General features: G+C 66.4%; 1 protein-coding gene across 2 annotated transcripts in view; it reads right to left on the bottom strand.

Annotated features, from left to right (window-relative positions):
* Nucleotides 1–14,114, bottom strand: part of WNT7B (Wnt family member 7B) — a 54,242-nt gene extending 40,128 nt beyond the window's left edge. The window contains exon 1 of one of the 2 annotated variants that reach the window (XM_043441374.1): nt 13,644–14,114. In XM_043441374.1, the coding sequence (XP_043297309.1) occupies nt 13,644–13,714 (71 nt within the window). In that variant the 5' untranslated portion in view covers nt 13,715–14,114. Of the gene's footprint in view, nt 1–9,400; nt 9,868–13,643 lie in introns of those variants that run through there. The other variant, XM_043441373.1, reaches the window with a different exon arrangement.
* Between the last annotated feature and the right edge of the window lie 818 nt (nt 14,115–14,932).

Below are 14,932 nucleotides of genomic sequence, written 5' to 3'. Positions count from 1 at the left end.
AGGTGGGCGGAACAGGTGGGAGGAAGCTGGCAGGCCCAGCCGGCCCATGGCCAGGCTGGGAGTCTGGGCGCCTAGTGGCTGGGCCAGCGCCGCGGCCTTCCTGACCACCCTGGACACGGTCTGAGCAGCAGGTCTGGGGGGCTCACTCCCGTCAGACAGTGGGCAATGAGCCATCCCCTTGGGGCAGACAGCGAGGTCCAGTCCCCACCCCGGGCACCGAGCCTCAGGCCGGCACCCCGGAGGGTCCCTCTTCCAGGAGCAGCTGCGGGCGGGGGCCTGCCTTGGCCGCTCGGCATCTCCGAGTGACGGTGAGCCTCAGCGAGCCCCACCCGCCCAGGCTCTCCTGCGCTCCGGTCTGCTCTCCCCAAAGCTGGGCACCTGCTCTGGGCCAGGCGCCGCTGCACAGCACCCTCGCCACCCCCATCTCTTTAAAGCAGCCCTCTGTTCTGGACTGCTCCCACCAAGCAGTCCTGGGCCACCGGGGCCTCTCCAGCCAAGGACCTCCCAGGAGCAGCCCCTCCACCACCCGCTCCGACCCCAGCAGCCTGGCTGTAATGACTGGAACAGCTTCCTGGGGCCAGCCCCCTCAGGACACCTCCCTGAGCTCAGGGCTCCCCAGGGCTTGGCCCAGGCGGCCCAGGCCCTGAGCACTGGCCCTGTCTCCGGCAGCCCGCCCCGGGTTGAAGAAGGGGCAGGACCTTGGCCCCAGCCGCCCAGCCACCTGGCGGGGGTTTGGTCTCAGAGCCAACAGCGGGCTCTGCAGCCTGTCTCCCCACTTCTGGCTCAGTCCCAGGCCCTGTCCGTCCCTTCAGCATCCTTCGGCTCCTGCCATCCCCTGCCCGCCCCCCACCGCCCCCCCTCAGAAGTTGCCAATCTGAGCAACTACCACAGGGTGGCCCCGGGAGGGATCAGCCAGAGCCTGCCCTCCTGTGCCCACTCCTGGGGCAGAAGCCAGACGTCCAGGGGGACTCCCCCAGCCGCTGGAGTCATCAGCCCTCAGCCCCTGCCTGCTCCTGGAGCCAGGCGGAGGGAAATCAAGGAGCAGGGGAGGTGGCGGGGAGGGTCTGGTCCCTTACACAGCCCCCCGGGGAGCTGCGGCCAGGAATGAAGCCCTGCCTGACCACACTGAGCCGGCATCTCCAGGCCGCTGTCCTCGGGGCCCCCTGTCCCCTGGGAGATGAACCCAGAGTCCCTGTGTGCTCTGAACCCCTGGGAACAGGGGAAGTGGCCAAGCCCCAGGTAGCTGACAAGCTGTGACACCAGCTTCACCGCCAGCCCTGGGCTCCTGGCCTGGCCAACCCCTGGGCACACGACCTGGGGCACCCCCAGGCCACTGCCATCCCAGCCCAGTCCTTGGACCCGAGGCTCAGGAGGGTCACCGTGGGAACCTGGGCAGGCAGGACCCTGAGCTCCAGCCCCCGGGGGCGGCAGCACCATGAGAGGCGGGGACCCTGCCGGGCGGGGCCCGGGGCCTGGTTCATGGGGGCTGCCTGCCACAGGGCTGTCCGGGGCCGCTGGGGACAGGGTACGCAGGACAGGCCTGGGAGGATGGGTGCAGGGAGGGGATGGATCTGGCTGCTTCCAGAGGGGGTGTCAGCAGCCCCTGGAGACTCCCACTCTCTTGCCAGTCACCCTGGGAAGATGGGGGTCTGGGGAACCTGGCTGTCATCCAGCCCCCCGGTGCCAACACACCTGGGGCCGGGAGGCCTCTGCCTGCACTGGGCAGGGGGTCCTGACCTTGCTGGGCCCCCGACACGCAAGCCGCCATCAGACCAGCCGACCTGTGTGTACTGGGAAGCAGCTGAGAACCGAGCACCACGCTGGGCGCTGGGGGAGCAGCGGTCAATCCCACAACCACAGGCCTGGCCTCTCGGAGCTTGGGTGCTGACAGGGCTTCCCTCCCACACTCGGCCGCCCAGGAGCCCTGCTGATCTGCCGTCCCCGGGCAGCCCTCCCTCTGATGCTGGCCGGACCAGCCTCCAACCCTCCCCTACTGGTCACTCTGCACCCAGGGTCTTCCCTTAGGAAGGAAGCCGTTCACCCCTGCCCTGCGGCTCCCTAGGCCTGGGGCCCCCGCCCTGCCTCCACGCAGCCCTCGCCCCCCACTGCCCCACCCAACTCTAGCCAGGGCCACCTCCTCCCCGTCCACCCCACCCTCCTCTCCCGGTCATCGCGCTGCCACAGACACCATTCTCTTCTCCGGCACATTCTCCAGGACCCAGGTCAGAGGTCACCTTCTGCTCTACCTTCACTGTTGATGGATTAGGGCTCCTGCTGTGGGTACCACAGGGCGTGGCCCAGTGATGCAGAAGGAAGGGGGCTTCCCAATTACCGCTGCACACATGACCAGTATAGTCAAAGCTATGGTTTTTCTAGTGGTCATGTATGGATGTGAACGTTGGACCATAAAGAAGGTTGAGTGCTGAAGAATTGATCCTTTTGAACTGTGGTGTTGGAGAAGACTCTCGAGAGTCCCTTGGACAGCAAGGAGATCCAACCAGTCCATCCTAAAGGAAATCAGTCCTGGGTGTTCATTGGAAGGACTGATGCTGAAGCTGAAACTCCAATACTTTGGCCACATGCTGTGAAGAGCTGACTCATTGGGAAAGACCCTGATGCTGGGAAAGAATGAAGGCAGGAGGAGAAGGGGACGACAGAGGATGAGATGGCTGAATGGCATCATCGACTCAACGGACGTGAGTTTGAGCAAGCTCCAGGTGATGGTGAAGGACAGGGAGGCCTGGTGTGCTGCAGTCCGTGGGGTCACAAAAGGTCGGACAGAACTGAGCAAACAAACAGCAACAGCACGGCTAGTCGTGTCCCCCTGACACAGAGGCTGAGTGGGCATCGCTGGTGTGGAGATGAGCTCGGAATGCTGGGGAGCCCGCCAGCTGATGGCGGGAGGGCTGGAGGCCGAGAAGGGGTCCCTGAGCATCTAGGCCCATCACCTGGAGGGAGAAACTGAAGCCCAGAAAGGGGCAGGGTTGCCCACAAGGCTGCTCAAGTCCATGGCACAGGGCACCGTACACATGCTGACCCCACAGAGGTCACAAGCTGGCGAGCTAGGGCCACCTCCTCTCTGCTCAAGCTGGTCTCAGAGGAGAAAGCTTGGGGCCCAAGGCAGGGAGAGACCCAGGGCAGGAAACTGAGGCCTTCTTGGCTCCCTGCACCCTCTGGGAAAGCGGCCCTGCTGGCCCCAAATCTGAACGTGGAGGCAGCCCTCACTCGGAGCCACAGAACTCCTGGTCAGCAGACAGTGCTAACCAGCTGGGTTAGTTGGTTTCTCCACCCATGTGAGGTTACAGGCAGCGAATTAGAAAGCAGGGGAATTTGTTGCAGGCAGGAAGCCTCCATCAGCGGGACCCCTTGAGAGGCAGCACAGAACCTAAGGGTCAGGCAGAGTGTGTGTGTGCGCTCAGTCGTGTCTGGCTCTTTGTAATCCCACGGGCTGCAGCCCATGGGGATTTTCCAGGCAAGAATACTGGAGTGGGTTGCCATTTCCTTCTCCAAGGATTCTTCCCAACCCAGGGATTGAACCGGGGTCTCTTGCCTCTCCTGCATTGGCGGCCAGGTTCTGTACCAGCTGAGATACCAGGGAATCTCAAGAGTCAAGCAGATTCAGCTTCAGTCTGGGCTCAGCCCCACTGAACATGACCTAGATAGTTACTCCGTGTTCTGACCTTCAGGTTTCTCCCAAGTTGGGGGGGGGGTGGGTCCTTTCCTAGCTCCCCTTTCTGGCAGGCCAGGAGGGAACAGATTCAGAGCAGACCCCAGATGTGAGAGTGAGCCTTTCCAAGGAGCCCTGGTCCCACAGAGGCGGAATGCAAAGCGCTGGTCCCCATCAGGGGCCCACAGAGCAGGTAGTGAAGGAACTCCTATTCAAAAGCATTTTTCATCTGTTTTGCAGCTTGGTTCACTGAGGGCCTAAGTCCCGGCTCCAGATCCCTTGGGAGCCTTGGCAGGTGCTATGGGAGGGTGAACCCAGGCCCCAGCCAGACTCCTGCCAGGGTTTGGCCCCTTCACAGCTCCAGTGGGGCCTGGCACTGGGGCTTTCCAGCACGAGGAATACCTCTGGCCCAGGAGGCACATGGGGAAGGGTCGGGAGCAGGGGTGGCCTTGGTAAGTGGTTCCAGGAAGGGATGAAAGCCCACAGGTGTCACTGGGCTGGGACCGCCAGGACTGCTGACTTGGGCTCCTCCTGCTGAAGCTGGGGAGCCGCTTGCCGGGCAGGGCCACGTCCCCCCGGGGCCTGCTCCAGGCAGCTGCCAGGCTTGAGGGTCTGTGGCTGCAGCGGCCACTGCAGAACTGCAGTGTCTTCCACTCACAGCCTCAGACCGAGCCCTTCTGGCCTCAGAGGACACCTGCTCCAGCCCAGGGCTGGGCGAGGCTTCGGTGGGCAGGGTGCCAGGCCTCACTCAGAGCTCCGCTGCTGAGGCTGCGGGATGACCTGCCGGGGGCCTCAGCAGCCTGTCCACGGAGCAGGGCGTCTACGCCACGTGGCTGCCTCGCACAGAGGACCACGAGTGCGGGCTTCCTTCCAGGCGAGGCCTCTCCCCGTCATCCCTGAGCATCCCTCCTGCATCTGCTTGTATGCCTCCAGGCCAGAGAGCTCACTGCCTCCCTGCCAACCATGGGGCTGGCCCAGAAGGTGTGGATGCCCTGCCTGGGAGGCAGGACTGGGAGGGGGGTGCCTGGGCAAGGGCAGCGGCTCCTCCGTGAGGGAGACGGGGAAGATGGGGAAAGGGAAGAGTGCGCGCACCTGTGCCCACCCCCCTCTCCCGCCGGTCAGCCTGAGGGGAGGCCCCCACCCCGAGCCAGGGAAGGAGGACAAATGGTGGTTTTGTCCTTGGCCAGCGGGCGGCCCGCACCACACAATGACCCTTTCATCGTGCTGAGGGAGCCCTGGGCCCGGGTTTCATCTGACAAGGGAGGGCGCCGGGCTCCCGTCCCCTTGCTGGGGAGTTGGGGGGGAGCAGAGCCCTATCTGAGCTGGACCCAGGGCCCCACAACGTGGAGGCCTCAAGAACCAGCTGAAGCCCTGCTATCGGCCCCTGGAGGAGCAGGGCCCCGTGAGGTTAGGGGCTGCCCGCAGGCCGCATGGGACAGCCTGTTCTGGGTACCCCAGTCCTGAGCTGACCAGGCACCTGCCTCTCCGCAGTTAGGACCTCCATCCCCCACCCCCACTGCTCCAGCGCACGCCCAGCAGCGCCTCACCCCGGGGCCCCAGAGCCGCCGGGCTCCTCTCCCTGTTGGACCAGAGCTGGCAGGGCTGTCATCCCGGGGCCTGGGTGACCTCAGCAAAGGGTCTCTCTACTGGACCCTGGCATTCATGTCTTCCCACCTCAGGAGGACGCTGTGAGGCTCCCTGGAGAGAAACCCAGGGTGAATGTGTTTGACAGTGAGTATTATTCCTTCTTCTGGGAGTCTCTCTCATGCTCCTGTTTAGTCCCGGCAACTCCTATTGATCCCTCAAAACCCTGTCTACATGTCACCTCCTCGGGAAGCCCTCCGAGATACCCTAGAGAGTTCATTCCTCCCTCCTGAACAACTACAGCCGCAGGGCTCCCCTCTGTCATGGGGAGCCTCCCTGCTCCTAATAAATGCAAATGACCCCATCTTCTGAGCACTTACTATATACCAGATACCCAGCTGAGTACATCCCTGCATTTGCTTGTTTAATTCTCACACCCGTCTGAGTTAATGTTCCTCTGGACACAGCTGAGGTTATGAGATGCACCCAGGCAATACGGGAGCTGTGAGCCCGGTATCCGGGTCACCATCAGGCCCTTGGTCTCACAAGGACCAACAGGGACAGCTAGTCAGAAAATGGGCCCTTCTCCTGCGGGCCTCAGTACACTGCTGCAGGGCCTAACGCGGCCCCAGGAGGAAGCTTGTGGGAACCCACCTTCCCCGTCGGCCCTCCACCCCGCACACCGGGGGTCGGAGGAGCCACGTCCAGGTGCATGCTCCCCCTGTAGTGGCTGCGGGGCCTCACACTTCGGTGTCTCGAAGTTCTCTGCGATCAAAACGCCTCTATTTGGGTATCTTGAGCTGGGGTCCCTTGGGGGCTGAGATTTTGTTGAGACCCCCGGCTCCCACCGCCTGCGTGCACACCCCTCTCCAGAGTCACAGGCACTCTTGAATTCCAGTGGCGTGTGGGCCTGACCTGAGCCTGCGAGGCGCCTGATGACGACACGCAGACTGGGGCCCAGAGGCCAGCCAGCAGCGTCCCGCCCGCACCTGGACAGACACGGTCTCCCAGGCTGGGAGCTTCTCCTCCTGACCCTGTGGCCCTCTTCTGCCCCTGCCTGGGCTGGTGATGCCCTGGGAGTGGGCCTGATTCAGCAACCCCCACCCCCCAGGGTCATGCCCACGGGGCCTCTGGGTCTGCGGTTGGCACCACCAGGAAAGCCACAGCGGCAGAGCCGGGAAGAGGCCAGCTTGGCAAGGCAGTGGAGAGCGCCCCTCACCCCCCACAGCCAGGTGGTCGGTGAGTAACTGCCCCGTCACCGTGACTCACCCGGCTCCCCAGAGCGGGCGGTCACCATGAGAAACTCCTCCCGGAAGGTCTGGGGGGGATCGCTGCAGCCAACCCCCGCATCTGGGAGCAGGAGGCCGAGGCCGGAAGGGACCTGCCTGGGACGGCGGGCCAGCCTCGCCCTGGCACGAGGCCTTGGCCAGGCCCCCCTACCAGCCAGCCGGGTGCTGCGGGCCCTCCCCTCAGCCTGGGGTCTCCCACCTGCCCTCCCAGAGACCCTGAGGACCCCCACGGGCCCCGAGAGCGCCTGTCCTGATGACACAGAAGAGCAGCCCTGCCCGGATGGCCGGCTGGCCAAGCTCAGAGTCCGGCAGGGGCTCAGGGCTCTTCCAGGCCAGCACACCCGTCCGACCAGATCAGTGGCAGCGGCCCAGGCATGCGTCTGGGATTCGCTGTGCGCGGACCACAGCCCGGGACGGGGAGCTGGGAGAGCAGCCCAGATGAAAGGGGTAGGATCAATTGTCCGCCAGTGCTTGTGATCCCAGCCATGGATGCCTTCTGGAAAGTTCTCTGGAGCAGAAAGACGCCTCTGCCCAGGGCCCCTCCTGCCCCTGGCATCTGCGGATCCCACAGCGCTAACTTACTGCTGACCCTCAACGCTGATGGAAGGACTTTGCATCGCTGCGCCTCACCTGCCGCCTCATCTGCATTCAGGCCAGGGCGTAGACACCCCGCAGGATCTTCTCACACACTCACCTTCGTTTGCATTACTGAGGCCCTGCTCCCACCCCATGGCGTCTCACACCCCTAACCCTAACCCAAGTCAGCCCTGTGCCCACCAGCAGGTGGGGAAACCCCAGAGATGCGGGGGCCTCCCTCGCTCACTCTTGGGAACCCTTTCTGCTTCTGCACCCCCCCACCCCCAGGGCTGAAGACCAGCACCCCACTGGGGCGGGGGTGCTGAAGGCAGGGCAGGGGGCAGAGTCTGTCTGACTGCCCTCCCCACCACCACCCACCCCAGACCCCCAGCACTGGCCCAGGAACGTTCCGGAAAGCTGTCGCCAGAGGAGAATTTCTGCCAACAAAGCTGGCAGCGCACACTCTGAAGTGTGTGGAGCGAGCCTCTGTGGGCACAGATGGTCGTCACTGCAGGCCTGGATCTGGGGTGCCAACCCCAGTGGAAAACTCCAGGTCCGTGGAGGTACACTGGCCACCACCTGCCCCTGAGCCCCTCAGCTGCAGCCTGGGCACCCCACTCTCATCAGCTCCTGAGACCGGGGATGAGCCCCCCGCCCCAGCTTCTTGCTCCAAACCACCCTGGGAGGACTCCTGGTTTCCCATCCCTGGACACCACCGCCCCATCAATGCCAGACCTCAGCCAGCTGGCCCCGAAAGTGATCTGTTAAGCAGAGTAGCTGCTGATTCTCCAGCAAGGCTTAAGACAGACACGCCGGGGGTTCTGGGGAGCAGGAGCCGTCTCCACCTCCCACCTCTGAGAACTAGGGCTTGAGATTTCAACACCTCCCCGAGCTCACCCCTATCCCCGGAGGGACGACAGAAGCAGGACTCTAGCCTGGCACTTTGCTAGCCTAAGTCCCCGACGATCAGGAGGTCCCCTCCCGGCTCTGCGCCCTGCCCAGGGCGGCCTGCCCCCCTCCCCGCTCCAGGCGATGCCTCCGCAGCCAGCCGGGGCTGCCCGCCGGGCCTGGAGCGCTCTCTGCGCCGGGACCTTGTAATTATGTCCCACAGCCCGGGAAACCGCGGGCCTCGCAGCATCTGGCTGCGGTTGCGAACTTTTGTTTCAAGATGCGCGACTATTTATAGAAGGAAAACTGGTAGGATAGTAATTTCCTAGGAGCTGGAGGAGAAATTGGCTGCGTCTCTATTAAAAGGGGGTGGGGGCGCGGCGATTTATTAGGACTGCGGCCGCGCGGGGGGCGGGGGCGGCACACGGAGCCGGGAGGCAGCGGCTGCCCCCTCCGGCCGCGTTAGGCGACCCCGGACGTGGCCCGCGTGTAAAGGAGCGGGAGGGGGAGGGGAGGCAGCACTGGCCCTGAGGTTTAATCAGTAGCATCCAGCTTCAGTTCCCCCAAACGGCGGTTCCATAAATCAAACGTCTTTTTTAAATCGGAGGCCAGGGCATATGCGTCCCATTAGGGAATCCGGCGAAGCCACCGCTGCGCCGACGCGCCCCTCCGCTCCCTGGGCCCGGTCGGGCCCTGCCCGGAGCCTCCCCGAGCCCGGCGGGCGCTGCCCGGGCCGACGCGCACGCGGGCCCACGCGCCTCGCGATGCCTTGCCCGGGACAGCCGGGCGCACGCGGGCACTGCGCGCCCCGCCTCGCCCCCGCTGAGGGTCCGGCCGCTCGGCGCGGCACGAAGCCGCGCGAAACCTCGGCAAACTCGGGGGACAGCCTGGGTGCTGTCTGGTGAGACGCGCTGGGCACGTGTGCGCCAGTGTGCACGCGGGGCAGCGGGCGTGTGCGTTCGGCTCTCTCGAGGGTGGCACGGCCGTGCGGCCCGCGTGGGTTTATCTAGGAGGGGGACCTTCCTGGTTCAGGGCATTGGCTGGGACGCGCCGGGGATCTTGGCGCTGCCCGCGCGCCCTCCAGACCTCGCGCTCGGTGCTCGCAGCCGGTCTACCGGCGCCGTCAGGCCTCCAGCGGGCCGCCCTTTCTCTGACATCAAAGCCAGAACCTCTCACTGCTTCAGTCCCCCCCCCCACCCACCCCCCCCGCCGTTCCTCAACCTTGGTGGCTGAGCCCGGCGAGGAGATCCGAAGTATCCCGGCTCCCGCGCGTGCCGGGCACCCGGCGCCCCGCCCCAGGACCTCACCGCGGCGTTCCCCGCGAGCCCAGCTCCGCAGCCGGAGGCCCAGGAGGGGGCCCCGCCCGCCCGCCCCGCGTGCGGCCCGCGGCACTCACAGGTAGCTACCGCTGGACAGGATGAGAAAGAGCTGCGGGCAGTACACGGAGAGCAGCGCGCTGCGCGGCGACAGCAGCAGCATGGTGGGCCGGCGCTCCCGGCGGGGCCGCGCAGGCCCCGCGGGCAGAGCGCGGGGGCCGGCTGGGGCCGGGGTCTCCGGGGCCCTCCCCAAGGCAGGGCGGCGGGACGGGGCGCTAGGGACCCGACCGCGCGGGCCCCGGCGCAGCCGTCGCCCGTGCCCCGCCTCCAGGGCCTCGCATCTCGCCGGGGCTGGGGCTGCGGCGCGCGCTGAGGCTGGAGGGCCCGGTGGGGGCGCGGGCCGCGGGTGGCGGGTGCGCCTCGGCCGCCGTCCGGCCCTCAGTCCGTCGATCGGTCGGAACCAGCTCTGTCGCTCGCTCAGCCTCACGTCTTCAAGTCTCCTGAGGCGCCCAGCTGCCATTGGACGGGCCACCCCTACATCCGCCTCCTCCGCGGGCGGGTTTTTTTAAAGGGGAGGCTGACCGAAGCGTGTAGCGGGTGCCGCCTCCAGGGCTTGCCCAAACCGCCCTGGCTCGGACAGCTCCCCCACCGACTTCGGCGAGCCCCACCGCTCGGGTCCGCTCTGGAGGGCGCACCCGGGGGGCAGGCACGGCGGGCCAACCGCGCGGGGGCGTGCGCTGCTCTGGGGTGCTGTGCGAGGCGCCGTGTGCGCCTGTGTGCATGCACGTGCCTGTGCGTGCCTGCGGCGGCGTGGGCGCGTCTGTGGGGGTGCAGGTGTGTGCGCCCAAATGCACTGTGTTCGCTGCTCCTCTGCCTGCGTGCGCCCCTGGGTCTGGGGAGACTGGCTGTGGGTCGGAGGCGCTCACTGCCATGGCCGACCGGGCCCAGCGTGGTAGGGCTCACCTGTGCACCAGCGCACCGGTATCTCTGCAGGCTCCGGCCTCCCAACCTCTTTGGAAAGCCTGACAATGGAAACAGCCCCAAACAAGTGCACAGAAGCCCCCAACCCTGGCTTCCCCTACCTCACTCTTTTGCCCTCCTCTGAGGGGTTGGTTGGGACAGGTGTGGGGTGGAGCCAACCCAGGAGAACACACTTTTCTGAACTTCCAGTGGTTGTTTTTTAAAGCCCCAAACAAAAAGATGGTTTTGAGTCCCATCTCCTATTGTCTGCCAAGCTGGGGCTGCATATGAATCTCTCGATGAGGTGTAGATCCCTTAAGCAGGAGTTAAGGCACAAAGAGAATGACAAGGAAAGAGGGGCCTGTGCAGTGGGGCCAGCGGTCCCAGAGGGAGTGGGTTTCCTGGCTTCTAGAGCTGGCACGGAGACTTGTCCCCAACACCCAGGAGGAGGGTCCCATCCCTCTGGGCCCTTCTGCCTCTCCTGAACCCCAAGAGCAGGGGGAAGGCAGGAAGCAAGGTCGCTCCTGGGACTTCACGACCCCAGTTCCAGGGGGCAGAGGGTGCCCAGACTCCAGACCGCTCCTCCCGGGCGGCATCCCGCAGGTTGCTCAGTCTCAGAGCCATTTGTTTTGAAATGGCCCCAAATCCAAGTGGGGCCTCGATCAGCAACAGGATTCCAGGGGCTGAGCGCTCCCCCCCTGCCGGCCCAGGGGTTCCCCCAAGTCTGCACGTCTGCACTGGCATCGGGGCCGTGGGGCACGTGTGTGTGTGTGTGTGCACGCACACACACGTGTCGAGGTGGGGGTGAGGGAAGCTCCCCTGAACATTCATAAACATGGGGGTACAGGCTGGGGGAGGCGGCTGTGATCATGGAATAGTCCCCCCAATACACACGATCTCAGATGTTTACTTGGAACTTGTGTGACCCTAAAACCCCCACTCCTGAGATTTGTGGTCCTGGAGGAGTCCCCGGGTGCCTACTGTGATGTCATTAACAACAAGAAAGGGTTGACTTGACTGGGACCTCCTCCACCCCTAGAGCGAAGCCCCCCCATCCCGGGGACTGACCTTCCGAGCACCCAGGGCAGGAGGTGCAAGTGTTACCCCAAGCTTCAGATGAGGGAAGGTGAGCTGGCAGGTGAAATAGCCTGCCCAAAGCCACCCAGTGAGGTGTGCTGGGGGTGGAGCCCCAGACCTTTCCTTGGGCACCAGGCTTCAGGGCCTCGAGCCCCGTAGGCCACATCTAGCCCAGCTGCCCTCCTCCCCATCTCGTGCAGCCCCCTCCCGCTCCAACAGGTGCTCCATCGATGCCATGGGGGCCAGGGCTGAGTCCCCTCCCCCTGGCGGACCCCAGGGTGACTCTGGCTTCCTGGATGTGCTTCCACAGGGGTGTATGCAGACCGGGTCTTCTCGCCCCTCCCAGGATGGGTGAGTGTATGTTTTACGGGGCACACCAAGGGGGAGGAGTTCACCCTCCAGGGCTCCTTGGTGCGGGCGGAGGATAGAGCTGGGGCCACTGCCCGGCTGTCTCACGCGCTCCCAGGGAGGTTGGCACGGGTGCCTGGGCGCACTGACTGGTCTCACTCCCTGGGTTCTCTGCACGGACACCAGCTGCCATCCTACCCAGGGCAGCCAGAGCTTCAGTCCCATTGCCAGAGGGGAGAGGGGGACTCAGGAAGGACTGGGGGTCGGGGGACCCTGGCCCCAGCTCTGGGAGCTCAGGCTGGGCATCCCCTTCAGCTCCTTCCACTGTCCCGGGCTGGGGAGGTGGTGGTGGGTTCATAGAGCTCTTCCCGCAGCTGGGGGAGGGGTGCTTTCAGATGACCCCCGCTGAGGAGTGGGTGTTAGGGACACGGTCGTGGTGCCTGGCCCAGCTCTGCCTCTCACCCTTGAGGACAGTGGCTTGGCCTCCCTTGCTGCATCGTTTCCCAGTCCTTACAATGAAAAGAGCAAAGGTCTGGCACAAGGCCTGGGTGCTGAGGATCAGGTAGCAGAAGGCAGGACCCGCGGGGGTTGCCTATTACTTTATGGGGCACAGGAAGGGTAATCCCAGGTGCTACCTCCCGGGAGGGTCAGGAAAACAGTGCCTCCTCCCCGCCCCCACCCCCAGTACACTCAGCGCACTGAGCGCTCACCACCCATAAACAAACACCCAGGGACACAGCCTGCACACAGACCCACAATAAACAGAGCCACCAGCAGCCGCAGACACGCCCGCCCAGGCCTGCAGAGCTGAGGCTGGGACAGGGCGCTTCCAGGCTGCCTCTGTGGCCACTGGCCTCGGTCCCTACCGGCCCCGGGCCTCAGTTTCACCATCTGTAAAATGGCAGAGGAGACGACGGACCGAGGGGCGTAGATCTGCTTCTACCTCTCCGCCTGGGAGGCCGCGGCTCGGCCGGCCCTCCCTCGGGGCTGTTCACTGGCTCTGCCCGCCGCCGGCACCGGCCTGCCCTCCCACCGTTGGCGGCGCACAGTAGGCTCGCAGCGCGCGTCGGGGCGATGGAGGTACACCGCACCCCCGTCACGGTCATCCTGCGCGCCCCCCACCCCGCCCCCGACTCCGAGCGAGGCCGAGACAGATTCTGTCTAAAGGAGATCGCAGCTCAACAGGTAAGGACTCGGCTGGCTTCAGGAATGTGGAAATACGACTCGGAGCAGCTACTGCAGCGAGCGCGGCCCGCCGGGCGCCCGCCCGCCCGCCCGCCGGGCCGCGCGAGGGGGAGCGCGGCAAGAGGGGGCCCGGCCGAGGGCCCGGGGCGGGCGGGGCCCGGACGGAGCCCGAGGCGGCCCGGCCGCCCGCGCGGCCCGTTCCGAGCCAGCCCGACGAGTTGTCAAGGTAATTTCAACACGTCCGGGTGATGGATAGAGACGAAGTGCTGCGGCGGGGGCCCAGGCCTGCGCGCTCGCTCCTGGGGGGTGCGCCCCCCGCCCGCTCGGGGCCCTCGGCCGCCCGAAGCCCCCCGCCCCCGCCCCGGCGCGCCCTCCGGGCGGCGAGCGCTCGGCCCGGGCTCCGCGCCCAGCGCAGCCCGGGGGAGGGAAGGCGCGTCCCACCCCCGGGGCCTGGAGCCCAAACAGGTGAAAGTACGCGCCGGGCACGCTCGCCGCTACCCGCGAGCCTGGCCGCCCGCGCGTCCGGCTCTCCCTGCCCCAGCCCTGGGCAGGGCGCCCCTCGCGAGTACCCGCCGCTCAAGGGGCTCAGCGGCGTCTCCGCCGGGCCGGGCAGCGAGTTCAACACGCAGGCCAGCCCGGGATCCCCGAGAGCTGCCCGACCCCCCTCTCCGGTCCCCGCGGGGAGCCCCTGGAGGCGGCTCCCACCGGCTGCTCCCATTCTGGGTGCCCGCCCCTGCCCACAGGGCTACTCACCCGAGCTTCACGTAGAGAACGCCAAAGCAGAGAAACACGTAGAAAATCCACTTGCGAAAGTTTCTGTGCATGATCCAGGGAGGGGGGCTGCGCCATAGACCGCGGCGGCCGGAGGGGACGCGCGGGCCGGGCGAGGGACGGGCAGGAGCGGGGGGCTTCGGTGGACAGCGCTCAGCCGGCGCTGCGGCTCCGGCGGCCGGCGACGCGCGGGCACTGGGCGCGCGCTGCCACCATGGTGAGCCCGGGCCGCCGCCGCGTGCGCCTGGGGGAGTGACCTGGGCCGGGGGCTGCAAGCTCGGAGCCGGGCTGAGTGACCGCGGGGCCCCGGGAGCGCCGGCGGGGGCCGGGGCCCGAGCGCGGCGGGCGGGCGGGTGCTGCCTCCGCTGGGCGCAGCAGCCTGGGGCCGTGCGCGCCTCGCCGAGCGCCGCGGCGGCCAATGTGTCCGCACTTGTCGGCCTCCCCAGGTGACTCGCGGCCCCGGCGAGCGAGCTGCGAGCGAGCGAGCGCGCCCCAGGTAGGAGGACCCGCCTCCCGCCCGCCCTCCTCGCTCGCCGCGCGCTCTCTCTCCCTCGCTCCCGGCCTCTCCCCTCCCTTTTCTCCTCCCTCCCCCGTGACACACGAACGCATCTCTCCCCCGGAACCCCCTCCCCAAGCCGGCTCCCTTCCGATCGCCAAGCCCAGACTGGGAGGGAAGAAGGGGGTTGGGAGCGCGGGGAGGGGGGGTGAGCCGGGGAGGGCGCGGCCCCGAAGAGACACCTGCGGAGGGGCTGGCGGCTCCTCTGCGCCCGCGAGGGTGGGGGTGGGGGCCCGGCAGGAGTGGCCCCATCGGGCGGTGTAGCCACTCGTCTTCCAGTTTCTAGGGAGAAAGGGAGAGACCACCCACACCCATCCCCGTTCTGGGCACGTTTCCCCTACCCCTCAGAAATTACCCCGCTTGGGGTCCCCCAGGACCACGCCCTTCGCACAGGCATTTCTGCCAGCCCAGAGGACCTCCATCAGAGCCCCTCTTCCAGCCCCCGGGTCCCCACACCTGTCAGGACCGCTGCCGGTGGCGCTTACTGAGATCAGGGACAGGAAACGGACAGACAGACGGGCCTGGCCAGATGCAAGGGGCTGGCTCCATGACCTCCTAGGGAAGCCGTTTGGCTGAGCACCGTGGTGGGGACAGATGGGAGGATGCTGGGGTGGCTTCCTCGGCTCTGTGGGAAGCTCCCACCCCAAGGATCCCCTCCTCGCTCTCCCCGTCACCCCGAACCCCTCGGCCTGCACCTTCTCCTCCGCAGTGCCCA

Source organism: Cervus canadensis, chromosome 21, assembly GCF_019320065.1.
Source record: "Cervus canadensis isolate Bull #8, Minnesota chromosome 21, ASM1932006v1, whole genome shotgun sequence".
In the NCBI taxonomy this organism is placed as follows: domain Eukaryota; kingdom Metazoa; phylum Chordata; class Mammalia; order Artiodactyla; family Cervidae; genus Cervus; species Cervus canadensis.
The sequence above is the reverse complement of the archived record's forward strand: the minus strand, read 5'-3'. Positions and strand labels throughout refer to the sequence as shown.